A 13,781-nucleotide genomic window follows, 5' to 3' on the forward strand; every position below is an offset into this window, starting at 1 on the left:
GTGTTCACCCCTGAAATCCATAGGTCAAAAATTCAGTTTCCTTTCATCTCAGCAGCCTCTGGTGCTATAGAAACAGTTCAATTCAGTGATACATTTATAACAATGCTATTCACTGGACTGAATCCGATGCACAATCACGGAGCTTCACCCATTAAAAGTGAGTTTAACACCTAAAATATACAGCCTGAAAGCTGACGTGATGAAACAGGGGGCTACGGTAATTATATACTGATTCAAGCAGTAGCTATACACTGGCCCTGGTCCGTGCTAGTTAACCGACGTGATGAAATATGTAAGTGTAATAAGCAGGGAACACGCATGCAGAGATGCATGCCGTTCGGTGTGGATGAGCAGGACGGAAACGCACGCCGTGTGCGTGCGTGTGTGTGTGTGTGTGTGTGTGTGTGTGTGTGTGTACGGTGGCCCTGACGACAGGCGCACGGCGGAGCAGAAAGCGCTGATGTCAGGATCTGCGGGGCTGGGCTGACGTAGCGCGCAAGAGCTCCGCACTTCGCGGCCTGTCGGGGCACAGAAACGTAGCCGCTCCTGGGCTTCTCATCCGCCCGACATTCTTACTCCGGGAACAGGCTTTTGTCCCCACGAAAACCGATCGTCGTGCGAGCGAAGCGCCTCCCTCTCGGCAGCGATTCTGCCGTATAGCCAGCGGAGGCATTTCTATCCGGACGCGGTGAGTGAAAGTAGCCCCGGTGCGTGTTTTTTAGACGTGTTATTGTTTGCAGTGGGGGGAGGGTATCGCCGATCGTCCCAAAGCACTAATACCCGGCGCTGTGTTTCCATCCCTAGACCCCCCTTTGCAGACTCTCGTTGCGTTTTTTAGCCCGTTTGTTAATTGACGGCTGCTTTGTCCTGTTTTTGACGGGCACCGGGATCACCTTCAGAAACATGCGGTATTTTGCAGCCCGGCCCCGGAGGCGTTGGTAAACAGCTAGCTACAATGTAGCCACCTAATATTTCGTCTTATAAAACGATACTGTAGTAATATGACGCCTCCGGCGGGATCCAAACTGGAGAACACGTCTCTATATATGGGTTTTCAGTGTTATATAAGTAACAGGCGTCTCTTTTCATTTTCGTGCTTTTGTGATATGTCTTTTCCCCAAAAACCTCGGAGTGATCTGCTGATTTCTGTGTAATAATAGATATATATTGTTTTTTTTTCGCGTTTATTTTCAGCAAACTTAAAATAATCAGAGGGCATAATACAAATGGCAGTATTTATTTTGTTTTCTATTTAAATGACGGCGCCTGCGAGGTGACTGTGTAATATAAGCCCTTCTGAGTGTCATGGTAAATGAGAACCGTCATTATGATCGCGATTATGATGTAAATTTATGTTTGTCAACCTGCCGTCGTATTTATTTAAACCGATAGAGGACCGATCCAGCTTCTTCTCTAGCTAGAATGAAAATATGTCGCAGGCAAAATAAATGAATTCCCCAAATCATAAGTAAACACATAAAGGAAAAGACGGGAAACGGTGACAGCAGAATCACTTCGAGGACAGTCGCCTCTGGTTTATCTCTTAACGTGCAGTTGCGATGGTGCCTGGTAAGAAATGGCTTTGAAATAATCCGGCGCACCTTGGGGGAATTGTGCGTGTTTGTTAATGTGATGACACACTATAAAGGAGAAGAAAACGGTTTCATAGATAAACTCTTACATGGAAACAAGGCTCATTGTCCTTGAGTACCGGTGTCTCGATCGATGGAGGATTTGACTTGGAGCGCAAGTGGTACATGCGGAGATTTCGGCCTGCCCGGTCCGACGCACTGTGATTTTAAACTGCTGTTTTTCTGACAACTTTCAGCGCTGCTTCAGGAACCTGCTGATTTTTACAATTAGACTCTCTGGATGTAATTTATTATACTTGGAGCGGAGTAATTACGGTTTCTTGTAAAGTAAGTAGAAATGCTCTATCAGGATTGGGTTTGTCAGTGGTTGTGCTTGTTGATCCTTAATCAAGCCTTTGTCATTTAATTGAGTTCGATATAATTAGTGCAGAAAATAAAACGCTACCACACCATATTGCTGAAGGTAATCCAGATGTTGCGGGTTTTAGGTTTCTGGTTTCATGGATATATTTATTATGTTGTTAAAAATGATTTTATACTTTGGATATATAAACAGGGCCACATCTGGCGCCAGGTGACATCCTTGTTCTTTGCAATATGGCTGCCATGCCAAGCATTGGTAAGGAAACAATATTCCTTAATCAAGTAACAAAACATTCTCTTTGATTCTTTTAAAATCTTATGCTTGCAAACATTTATTTATCTACTAGGAGCTCACCAGTTGAAATCTCGCTGGAGGAGGAACGAGGGACTTGCAGGCAGTTGGGGGGAGGTTTGTCCGTTAAGCACTGGTGCATCGAGCTGACATTCACCCGAAAGGATCGGGGTGCGTAAACGGACACCGCTGATTAATATGGATGGCGGGGAGGGTTGGGCGGGCCGCTGCCAGGGTGAAGCGGCATTTCCGTAACAGCAGCATGTCTGCTGCTGCCAGCGTTGCCCAGCAGAGGTGCATTGTGGGTAATGTCGTCTTGCCCCGACGGCCAGAACTGGTCAAGGTATTCTCAAGGGCACAGAAACGCCCTGTTTTCTGACGTGATATTTATTGTTCCCATTTATACTTAACAAGCTGAAATATACAGCAAAGCTGAACAGGAAATATTTATATCCATGTACATAATGCGGGTGGCGTAAGAAAGCCCGGTGGTTTATTTATTTTTCTCTAAATCAGGTTGGACGGTCTTCCAGCAGAAGGCTTCGTCATGCTGCAGTTCTTCATAGCCAGTCAGTTGAAAATACATGGTTTATTAATTATATATTTTTCTGCGCGTGCTTCCTGATGAGCACTGGCCCTGCCGGACTCTTGCGAGGAGTTTCAGCTACCCGTGGAGCGTAGGCACTGGGGCGTAGCGGTCGGAGGTACCCCGGGGTCTCCAGCGTCATCCACCGGGATGGGTCTGTGTCCTCTGTCCTGCAGGAGCCTCTATCTGGGGGGTTTTAAATGGGCCAGACACTTAGGTCCCTCGCTTGCTCTATCTCTGTCTCTTTGTCTGACTCTCTCACTCACACACACACACACACCCCATATTGTCTTCCTTTGTATGTCTTTAGGCTCCAGTCCCTCGTCGAGTAACTGCCTTTCCCATAATTGGGGGGGGGAGGGGGGCATCGTGATGAAAAGGATTGTCTGGTAGCTTCCCTGCTGAGTTAAAAATAGATTTCTGTTTTTATATTATTATTTTGCCCCCCCCCCACGCTCCTATGGTGGTTGAGTTGTTATCCAGAGGCTGCATTTTAACACGAACCTTTGATCATCTCTGTCCTGTGCTCCTGATTCCTAAAGCTGAGCATGTTTCCCTGGAGTGTAAGAATCCGCTGCCCTCTGTCATTCCACTGATGCCACTTCCTGTTTTTTTTTTTTCCCCCCCATGTACAGCATCCATTCGCTGTGGCCATGTCACGTGACCACAGCATGCAGTGGAGCTGCACTGTTCAGTGCAGTGTGCAACCTATGTTGATAGGTTAGCAGTGAGGTGGCTATTCTGCTGTTTACCTTAATGGGCCAGTTTAGCGGCTCCTCTGTCTATCCTGATGCCAGTCAGTGTTTTTTTTTTTAAAGACTGTTTCCTTCAGAATTTGTCTTTGAATAAGCAGCATGACAAGATAACGAAAAGGTTTTTCTTTTAAATCCTCTCCTGGCACTGGGCCCTGCTTGGGGGCGGGTCTCTGGGCCCACATCACAGCCTGTTATTCTCTGTGAGACCAGCCCGTTTTCAGCAAGACTCCAGATGGATGAGACGCTCACTCACGCTGCGAGATCTCATCCATGTTCTCTCCGTCTCTTAAACACGCGGCTCCCAGTACGCATTCCCAGTGCGCATTCCCAGTGCGCTGGCTCGTTCGGGGCCTATTCCTGCACCAAACGCATTAAATAATTTAGTTTGCCTCCCGGACATTTTTATCTGGAGCAAATCGTGCGGCTCGTCGTTTCGCCAGCTGCCCGTGTGCGCAGCTAAAAGCCAGTTCAAGTACCTGCCCCTCGTTAAGCGTGTTTATGACTCTCTGCCCTCTGGATACAAATCCAGTCCATAAATCAGACGGTGGGTAACGACTCAGAACAGAGATGGTTTTTCACTTCATCCGCTGCTGCTTCCAGGTCTGGACATACCTTCAGTAATCTAATATTGTTTCCTCAGTGGTATCATTTACTGGAACAATTGGGGGTTAAGGGCTTTGCTAAAGGGGGAGGTCACTCTGCCAACCCAGGGATTTGAACCAGCGACCTTCAGATCACAGGCACAGCGTCCTGCCCTCGTTTTTGCTGACGGGTTACATCCTAAATCTTTCTGCCTCATAGGTGTACAGGAGTGAGGCATTTGTGGATGCCCAGACAAGCACGGTCCTTCCACTGTTTTCACCATGAATCGGAATAAGCGCGAGCGAGAATACTACAGCTTGGACGTCGGGGACTCGACGTTCACGGTCCTGAAGCGCTACCAGAATTTAAGACCCATTGGCTCGGGGGCGCAGGGAATCGTGTGGTAAGTCAGACAGCCGTCTCCGTGGATAGAGTGCGTAATAAATTTTATATATAAAGAGGAGCCTGACCTTTTGATTTGTCTGAAAGTGGGTCTGTTGCAGTGTGAAGTTTCCCAGCTTTTTGTGTCGAATGCTGATTCACCAGGGGAATTGGTATGATAAGGGAATAAATGATTAAGCTCCCTTTTAAGGAGAGATGGTGGCATTTACGATTCCCCCGCCCCTGACCCACTATTCCGCTTTGTTGTCCTGTGAGTTTAGCTCCTCAACCTAAATATGAAGGTCGCTGGGCAGACTCCGCCACGTGTCCTCCCGATTTTTTTTTTGTTTTTTTGTTCCCAGCATTCCCCCTTTTTGTCCGCCCCCCCCAGCTCGGCATACGATCACGTCCTGGAGCGGAACGTGGCAATAAAGAAACTCAGCCGGCCGTTCCAGAACCAGACGCATGCCAAGAGGGCGTACCGGGAGCTGGTGCTCATGAAGTGCGTCAACCACAAAAATGTGAGGCCACTCGCCGTGTGGTTGTGCGACCTCCCGCCCACTAGGGGGCGCCCCACGGCGCTCCCTGGCCATTAGACGCGATCGTGAGGTCTCCGTCATCTTCTGCTTTCACAGATAATCGGGCTGTTGAATGTGTTTACGCCGCAGAAGACGCTTGAGGACTTCCAGGACGTGTGAGTCAATTTGCCAGATTCGAGGTGTTGCACGATGAACAGAGGAAATCTTCCTCAATGTCAACTGACCTCGGCCCCCACCCCCCCACATGGGTACAGGTACCTGGTGATGGAGCTGATGGATGCCAACCTGTGCCAGGTGATCCAGATGGAGCTTGACCACGAGCGACTGTCTTACCTGCTGTATCAGATGCTGTGCGGCATCAAGCACCTTCACGCCGCTGGAATCATACACAGGGTATGTGGCCCCGCCCCCTCCTCAGTCTGCACTTGACATTATGGAAATATTATGTTGGATGTCAGATATTATTGACGACCGTGTGCTTTACAAGTGAATCGAAAATATCGTTCTGAAGAAGTATTACTGTGTGTGCCAGTGTCACTTGTGGTATAGTTGCTGACGCATTGAGCTCTTTATATAGAAATGGGCGGGCACAGGAATCTGACCACTCCTGATTGGCAGTGTAGCTAACCAATCACATGTCAGCAATAAGGAAACGGGGTGTTTAGCCTAAAGGAAAACCACAAGTTGAATTGTCCGGGAAGCAGATCATGATTAATGCAGCAGAACTGGAACTCTATCGCTCATGGGCTCCTTTTTAAGACTATATATAAAAATACCTCAAAGTATGATCGGTGCAATACCGCTGTAACTGAGCTGAAAGGCCTTTGGACGATCGAGGTCCAGTTGGTGAAGGTGTCCAATCAGTGGTGATGTCAGCGGATAGATGAAAGTAGATCTTTTGGAGCCCTCAGCTGTGCTGGTATCCACCTTGTTTCTGCACAACTGTACGCTCTCCCCAGGATCTCAAGCCCAGCAACATTGTCGTCAAATCTGACTGCACCTTGAAGATCCTGGACTTCGGCTTAGCCAGGACGGCGGCCACGGGCCTCCTGATGACGCCCTACGTGGTGACACGCTACTACAGGGCACCAGAGGTCATCCTCGGGATGGGCTACCAGGCCAACGGTCAGTCGTCGGCCACCTCTCTCCTACTCGCGCATGCCTCTCGACCAAAGCCCCGCCATCCCAGGCACTAGGGTGCCCCCTTATCACCCCAGCCGCCACCTGCACGTGCCTCTTCCAGTAATCTCCCCCTACGCTTCTCCTGCATGCTAGCAAGATGAGTTTCACATTTTATGCTTTTTCTCTGACGAATTCTGGCTCGAATAACAAGCGTAGGTCTCTGATGTATTTAAAAATAACTCTTGGTGAGGGGGGGGAAATGTGAAAATCCCTAGCGCTGGCTTTACTAAAACGACGACTGAGACCCCCCCCCCCCCTGCTGACTGACCCCTTCGCTTGTCCCTCCCCCCACCCTACCTGTGCTTCATACATCTAGTGGACATTTGGTCAGTGGGGTGCATTATGGCAGAAATGGTCCGGCACAAAATTCTGTTTCCGGGACGGGACTGTATCCTTGTGCTTTTTAGCTGTGGGTTTTGTGCGACCGATGCTCACTGGTAGCGCCGTGCTTTCGCTCACTTACGATTAAGCATGATACAGGGGGTGCTGGGGTCTCCGACAGACTCCATCCTTGGGAAATAAGTGGGCGTGGGGGTGTGCTCTTCATGGTGGGTTTTCCACAAATATCGGCTCTTGGGCTTGTGTCACACAAAGGCACCTTCCTCGCTTGGAGGCCTGCGACCTCTCCGGACATTTTTTAAATATCCATGAAGCTTCCCGCCTAGGGGTGCGACACAAAATCGGACCGGCCGCCGGCAGGTTCCAGTCGCCCCGTGAATACGTACGTACGGCTGTATAGGTCACTGTTGACCCAAAATGATCTGTCACGTTCCGTGGCTCACGGGTGCATACATGCATTTTGCGCATTATGAATTGACCTATTGGGAGTATGTGTCGGTCTCTGGCTCATTTCTGTGACCATAATACAGGCTAAATAGGCAGCCCTGCATCCTTGCCTTGCTTGTGCTAGGGCACGCTAAAGCCGCTACGCTAAACACTGGCTCTTAAGCTGTAGTTCTGATTCTCTGTTTTGTAGCTGCTCATGGGACATTTACTCGCACAAAAATATTCTGAGGGCACAATGAGAAATTATTGATAACCAATCAGATCGTAGTGGGGGCGGGTCCAACCAGACAGACGATCTGATTGGTTATCTCTCTGACCCAGTCATTTTTCATTCTGCCCTCAGAACATTCTTGCGTATGTAAAACTCACAAGTGGCGTAGGTCCTGTCACTCTTAAAAACTCTAATTTTAGTAATTTAGACCTGCTTTAAATCTTGCTGAAGTACCCGTGGCTGGACCGCGGCAGGGTTTGCATGTTGTTGCGTGTTAAGTTTACCAGATGCCCGTCACTTCATTTGTGGTTCCTATATGTATGTTTTGTCCCTTTTTATCATTTATTTATTTACGTTTGTTCCGCATGCTAAATTCACGTGTCATTTCATTGTTTCAGTTGATGTCTGGTCTGTTGGCTGTATCATGGCTGAAATGGTCAGAGGTAGCGTTTTGTTCCCTGGTACAGATCGTATCCTTACCTGTACTGCATACTGTAGTCGTCCGTGTGCGTGTGCGTGTCTGTGTTTGTGTCTGCCCTGCTTGCTATGGTCCACCACTCCCCCGGGGTCATTCCCCAGACCCCAGATTAAGGATATATCCTGTGTTGTTTGCGTGGCGTCTGGGCAAATATGCTTTTATTAAGGAATCCTGTGCTTCCGGTCCTTCCCGAAACCTTGTTTCGGAGATGAGCTGCCAGTAGCATGATGACCCCGGCAAGGTGTGATACTCATTCTCTCGAAGTTTAAATGTGGCGGCTCACGAGCATCTCAAGGGAACGTCCTGACAGATGCTCCCATTTACCAGCTGATATGAAATAATTTTTTTTTATTTGCAGAAACCCAGTTAGGCGAATGAGTAAAGGATTACCCGCTCTTTGAGTCACCTCAGAGATTCAGGAATTTCTGCGTTTAGTAACTTAAATGTTCTTAAAGTCAGGGTACGGTAGCTGGTTAATAATTTTGGCCTCGTATCGTTGTTCAGGAAGACCATCTGTAGGTGTCCAATGGGGCGTGACAGAAAGGATTAGTCATCGAACGTTATGCGGCCATTGCAGGTTTAGTTGTTTTGCTGTTTTTTTTTTTTTTTGTAAAGCAAACCGGACATGGTATCAGTTGCGTGCTGATGCATTATGGGATTTTTTTTTTTTTTTTTTTTTTTTTTTTTTTGCCACTTGCCACCCTGGGTGATGCTGGCCACCCTTCAAAATTAAGAAGTGCTTTTCCGTTGGCCGAGCCGCTTCCCTTACATGAGCCGCGTCAGATATCGACCAGTGGAACAAGGTGATCGAGCAGCTGGGGACTCCGTCGCAGGACTTCCTGATGAAGCTCAACCAGTCCGTCCGGACCTATGTGGAAAACCGGCCCCGGTATGCTGGGTACAGCTTCGAGAAGCTCTTCCCTGATGTCCTCTTCCCCGCCGACTCGGATCACAACAAGCTAAAGGGTATGTCGTTTCCGCTTCCGAATTCCTCCCCAGGAATGATTTCCTCCAGTGAGATCCCTCAAGGTGTGAGGCCCATGCCGTCCTCGTTTTATTGAGCTCACAGGTCAGCCTACAGGTTGACTGACTAACTGCTCGATGACCAGTCACCCTAAGCCAAACCTGTGTTGCCTTCCAGCGAGCCAGGCCAGGGACCTGCTATCGAAAATGCTGGTAATAGATGCATCCAAGCGCATCTCGGTGGATGAGGCCCTGCAGCACCCCTACATAAACGTGTGGTACGATCCAGCTGAGGTGGAGGCGGTGAGTACTACCTATCTGATCTGGAACGTCTTAGCTGGGATTGGGCGCCAGGTTCTGCGGCTTGTGAGCTTTGTCTGGTACGGAACCATGCACTCTGGAGCTGGGGAGACTTTTTATGCAGGTATTGCAAAGTGTGTGTGTGTGTGTGTGTGTGTGTGTGTGTGTGTGTGTGTGTGTGTGAGTGAGTGTGTGTGTGTGTGCGCAAGCATAGTAATTAATATTGGGAATTCTTTTATTTGCTGTTTTTAAGTAGGGTTATTCAGTTAAACTAAATTTATTTATATAGCACATTTTCTCAATATTACATTGTGGCAAGTAAAAACTCCAAAGTAGAAAGAAACCTTGAGAGGAACCAGACTCAAAGGGCCTGTCCAGCCACCTGGGACTGGCGCAGGACGTCCAGAATAGCAAAGATCCAAAGTGAAATTGTGTCTAGCAATAAATGTGGAAGGTCCGTCTGATGTCAGGGCAGTGGGCTGGTGGGGCACCAAGACAGGTACCAAGAGGGATAAGTGCATGTGAGTCTGTGTGTGGGAGAATTCTCGCCATCGGTGCATGCGACGTGCTGAAGCCCAGATGGATGCTGGGCTGTGAGCGGCGTCTCCATGCCACCAGGCTGTCGTCCACCTTGCCTACCCGCGGGTGACCTGGCTAGAAAAGCCCTTTGGCCGTTAGAGACTTGGAAAACGCCGAGCTCCCTGCCGGCATCCTGAACTGACGAGGTCCATTACGCCATTCGCTCTCACGCCGTAAACACTGGGAGCCCGCCCTTCCTCCCTGCACTGTGACTGTCTGTGCTCCGGAAGTCAGCTTCGTGTACCAAAGGTGGCTTCTCACCTACGCGGGTCTGTTTTCTTTCCTCAGCCGCCACCGTTGATCAGCGACCAGCAGCTGGATGAAAGGGAGCACACGGTCGATGAATGGAAAGGTACTCATCCTCATCTGACGCTTTATTTTTATTCTCTGGTAGTTATGGGACAAATACGGACTAACCCTGTGCTTTCCATTTAGTGAGCTCACTCAGTAATTGACAGCTCGCGATAACTTCAACCAATGTTGGGTTAAAATTACTGCGGACAAAATAACGCTTCACGGTCCATTTCCTGTATTTTGTGACTCCACGAGATATTCACTTCTTTCAAAAAAAAAAGAGCATAACGCATGCCCCAAAGCCATGAAAGAGCACCATCTGGTGGCGTCAAAAAATACAGCAAACGGTTCATGAAGAGTCATTTTGTCCATCACTAGTTAAAATACACACCCCCCTTCACTTGTATTTAAGAAATTAAGAGTCAGTTATGAATTGACTCTGACTTCTTCCACACATTAGAGCTCATCTACAAGGAGGTCCTGGCCTGGGAGGAGAGGACAAAAAATGGGGTGATCCGGGGACAACCGGCTTCCTTAGGTTAGTTAAAATGGACACTGCTGTTTTTGTCGCATTTTTGCCCACATTTTATAGCCTCCTGTAGGGGGCAGCGATAGGTGTAGACGCTGTGGTTTGGATGCAGATGTAAGTTCTGAATGGTGTAGCCTGGTTCGCCTCGCAAGGCCAATAGTCAGCCTCTGACTTCGTTGCCCCCAGCACGTCTGCAGAGCGTAATGTTTTCGGAGGTCCCTTGGGGACGAGAGGGGACAGCATCTGTGTGACGGCAGGGCGCTGCTGGTGTCTCTCTGCTTATGTAATGGCCACCTGCTTTTCCTAACGAGATAAGAACCATACAGGACATTATTATGCTAATCTCATCTGTCAGTACCACATTTTGACCACTGTACGGTGCTGTTTCCACGTGGTCTTATTTATACCGTTTCAACGGAGAAGCAGTGGCTCCGTATATTAAGGTAACGGCATGGTACATTTCTGATTTAATACTCTGTTTCTCATAGCACAGGTGCCGCAGTGATCAACGGCTCCCAGCCCCCGTCGTCGTCCTCGTCTTCATCGTCCTCCTCTTCCTCCGCCAACGATGTATCCTCCATGTCCACCGAGCCCACCCTGGCCTCTGACACGGACAGCAGCTTGGATGGCTCCGCGGGAGCGCTGGGCTGCTGTAGATGACTATCTGCCCGCATCAGCGACACAGTCTCTTCCGTGGTATAGAGTCCGGGCCGGTTTCAAAACGAACACGCTACGGCTTCGTTCACTTGCGTTTATTCCACTCCCCTCCAGGAATGTGCATTGTTTTATTTTACTATTATTTTTTAAGGCTGTAAAATATTGAGGCATATTGTTTTTTTTTTATTTTATTTTTTGTGGAAATGGTCTAAGAAAGTTGTGATTTTAAACACTAAGCTATATACCGACTATAAGGACGCTTGCGTTTTTTTTTATGCAAACGGTTACACCATTTCAAAATGCTGAAGAATGACTAAGGTAATTTGTAAAAATTTTATGGTAAATATATTTTTTAATATTTGAAATTTGCGTTCGTGCTACACCTTTTGTCATATGTTACTTCAATATGTTACTTTCTTCGCCATTTCTCCCATCGCTTGAAATGGTTTTATCTCCATCTACCAGATGGTTGCTTTATTAAATGTATCTATTCGATAGATATTTGGATTGTACTCTAATAAGCAACTTTTCTTCCGTTACTTTCCTTCAATGGTTAAGACACCTTTAAATCCTTTTTGTGTGTATTAAAGTTTTTAGATGCGGTTTGATTCCTAAAGCTATCTGCTGTTTCTCAGGCATTTTTATCGCTAAATTGCTGTATGCGGGTTTTTTTTCGTGGCTGTCTGATACAGATTCGTGTGTTTGGTTTGAATTTATGTGCGAGATGAAGTTAGCGGGGGTCTGTGGCTAAATGGAGTGTTGGGGTCCGGGAGTGAATCGCTGCAGATCGCGCGTCTCCCCCCGTCCTCCTGGCTAATCTCGCCAAACCGCAATGCTGGGGTCAGGCGGCGTGTGAAATAGGCTTCAGTGCAAGGCTTTAAGAAATATCTGTGCCGTATCGCGTTCACCCACTTTGCGGGCGCATTGCAGGGGGAAATCGCGGCTCGTAATGGTGTAGCAAATCGAGGCAGCGTTGTTCAAGTGCGTGTGTTGAGAGTGATGTCACTTTTAACTCCCCCCCCCCCGTTATTATTTGCGGTCTTTGGCTTGCAGTATGTTTACATTTTTTTACAGACATTTAGTGCTTTCCCTATCCAGTTTCATCATAAAGAGAAAACTGAGGAAAAACTGGAGTTGGTAAACGTAAACCAGAAATGCACGATGCAGGATGTAAATGCATGTGTAAATCTATCTAATTTGAGCAATGCTGACAAGCGCCAGTATAGAAAGACTGAGAAAATACTGTATGCAATAAAGGCATTCTTTTTTTTAAGTTACAAATGGAAAAGTGCCTGCAGTTGTGGATTCATTCCTGAAGTATCCAAAACCAAGGACGTTAGGTTTCCTAGCTACACGGTTTGCGACAAATACTAGTATTTGTACTGTGTTTAATCACACCCAAAGTGGCCCATATCGGAAATTCTATTTTTCTAGTTGAGGAAAAGGAAAAAGTTGGCTTCAGTAAGTTATAACATACACGTTTCTTTTAAATACGCTAAGGGTGACTTGCCTAGGTTTTTCATCAAAGTTGAATGTGTTTTATATAATCGCTATTTGGTTTGTACGCTTTTTCGCCTAAGTTTGGGGGGGAAAAAACGTCGTAAACTAGGCACCTAAGGTGACGTTAGAAAGACCGTTTCCTTTTTCCCCTTGTGACGGGTGTTTTTGGGTTAACTGAAACGGGGTGGACTGTTCGGAAACGTGCAGGGAACGGGGAGGCAGGGTGCCGAAACCGAGATGCCTGCTGTGGACGTTTGGCCACACGGGGGCGCCAGCTACTCACACGCAATACCCTTTCCTTTTGTGTTCTTTTCGTTGCAAGTGCTCTTATTTTTCCTGGCGCTGCTGGCCCCTCAGCAGGTGCGCGCGCTTGATGTTTTAGGAGACTCGTGCTTTCAAACTCTCAAAAACACTCACAAAAGTAGGCTTTGATGAACTACCTCACACTAAATTTCTTGGATACACAGACACCCACAGGATTCGGTATATAAAACAATGTGAATAATTTGTTTTATTTATTTATTTCAGAGTGTAATATTGTCAATGTTAGGAGACTTCTAGTATTATATGTGATGTATACTTCACCTAGGAGTGAGAACTGGACTTTTTTTTTTTTTTCCTTTACAGTTCATGTGCAATACCTAATGCAAATTGTGCAAATAGTGAGTGATGGATGTGACCATATAGATGTATGTTTTTGAAGGTAGAGAATGTCTGGTACTGTCAATACATGTTTTTTTTTCTATTTTGTAAATTAGAAAGATTCTCTGTGACTTGGTGCAGTCATAATGTGATGTATTATAACGTAAACAGCCTTCCAACCTTGTCCTCGAAGTCAGCGGCCAAAAACCAAGAGAATTGTAATGAGGTCAGGCATGCTGCCCCCGCTTGATAGTAAGACCGGACGAGTTTGAAGAATAAATAAATATACATGAGCGATTGCCTAAAAAAAAAAGTTCAAATACTCGTGGTGCTGGTCTGTAATGTTTCGCTTGTTTAACCAGCCCGAGCAGGTTTTGCTCCGATAACTGATCCGGTTCTGTTCACCCCGCTGCCCGAGGTTGTGGAAGAAATGTGCTGGAGATCCAGTCCAGCCCAGTAATGCCAACTTGGAAATGTACTGCAAATAAACCGCTGAATTCAGAACGAGCTTTGGCTGTCCTTCTCTAACGCTGTTGGCCTCTTCAGTCGTGACGGCGGGGGCTGTGATCC

At 47.3% G+C, this 13,781-nt stretch overlaps 1 protein-coding gene across 4 annotated transcripts; it reads left to right on the top strand.

Moving 5' to 3' along the window:
* Positions 1 to 434: 434 nt before the first annotated feature.
* mapk8b (mitogen-activated protein kinase 8b) lies at positions 435 to 13,715 on the top strand. 4 transcript variants are annotated; one of them, XM_048987319.1, is made up of 12 exons: positions 435 to 688; positions 4,390 to 4,573; positions 4,943 to 5,072; positions 5,187 to 5,245; positions 5,345 to 5,483; positions 6,050 to 6,215; positions 7,668 to 7,739; positions 8,531 to 8,713; positions 8,889 to 9,013; positions 9,878 to 9,941; positions 10,344 to 10,421; positions 10,906 to 13,715. In XM_048987319.1, exons 2-12 carry the CDS (start codon positions 4,452 to 4,454, stop codon positions 11,070 to 11,072), a joined length of 1,305 nt encoding a protein of 434 aa, XP_048843276.1. In that variant the 5' UTR covers positions 435 to 688; positions 4,390 to 4,451; the 3' UTR covers positions 11,073 to 13,715. The 4 variants fall into 4 exon arrangements, with proteins under 4 accessions (XP_048843276.1, XP_048843277.1, XP_048843278.1 ...); XM_048987320.1 differs by lacking the exon at positions 7,668 to 7,739 and adding an exon at positions 6,589 to 6,660 and having other exon boundaries at positions 436 to 688; XM_048987321.1 differs by having other exon boundaries at positions 436 to 688; positions 10,901 to 11,058.
* The last annotated feature ends 66 nt before the right edge of the window (positions 13,716 to 13,781 follow it).

Source organism: Brienomyrus brachyistius, chromosome 20, assembly GCF_023856365.1.
Source record: "Brienomyrus brachyistius isolate T26 chromosome 20, BBRACH_0.4, whole genome shotgun sequence".
Taxonomy (NCBI): Eukaryota; Metazoa; Chordata; class Actinopteri; order Osteoglossiformes; family Mormyridae; genus Brienomyrus; species Brienomyrus brachyistius.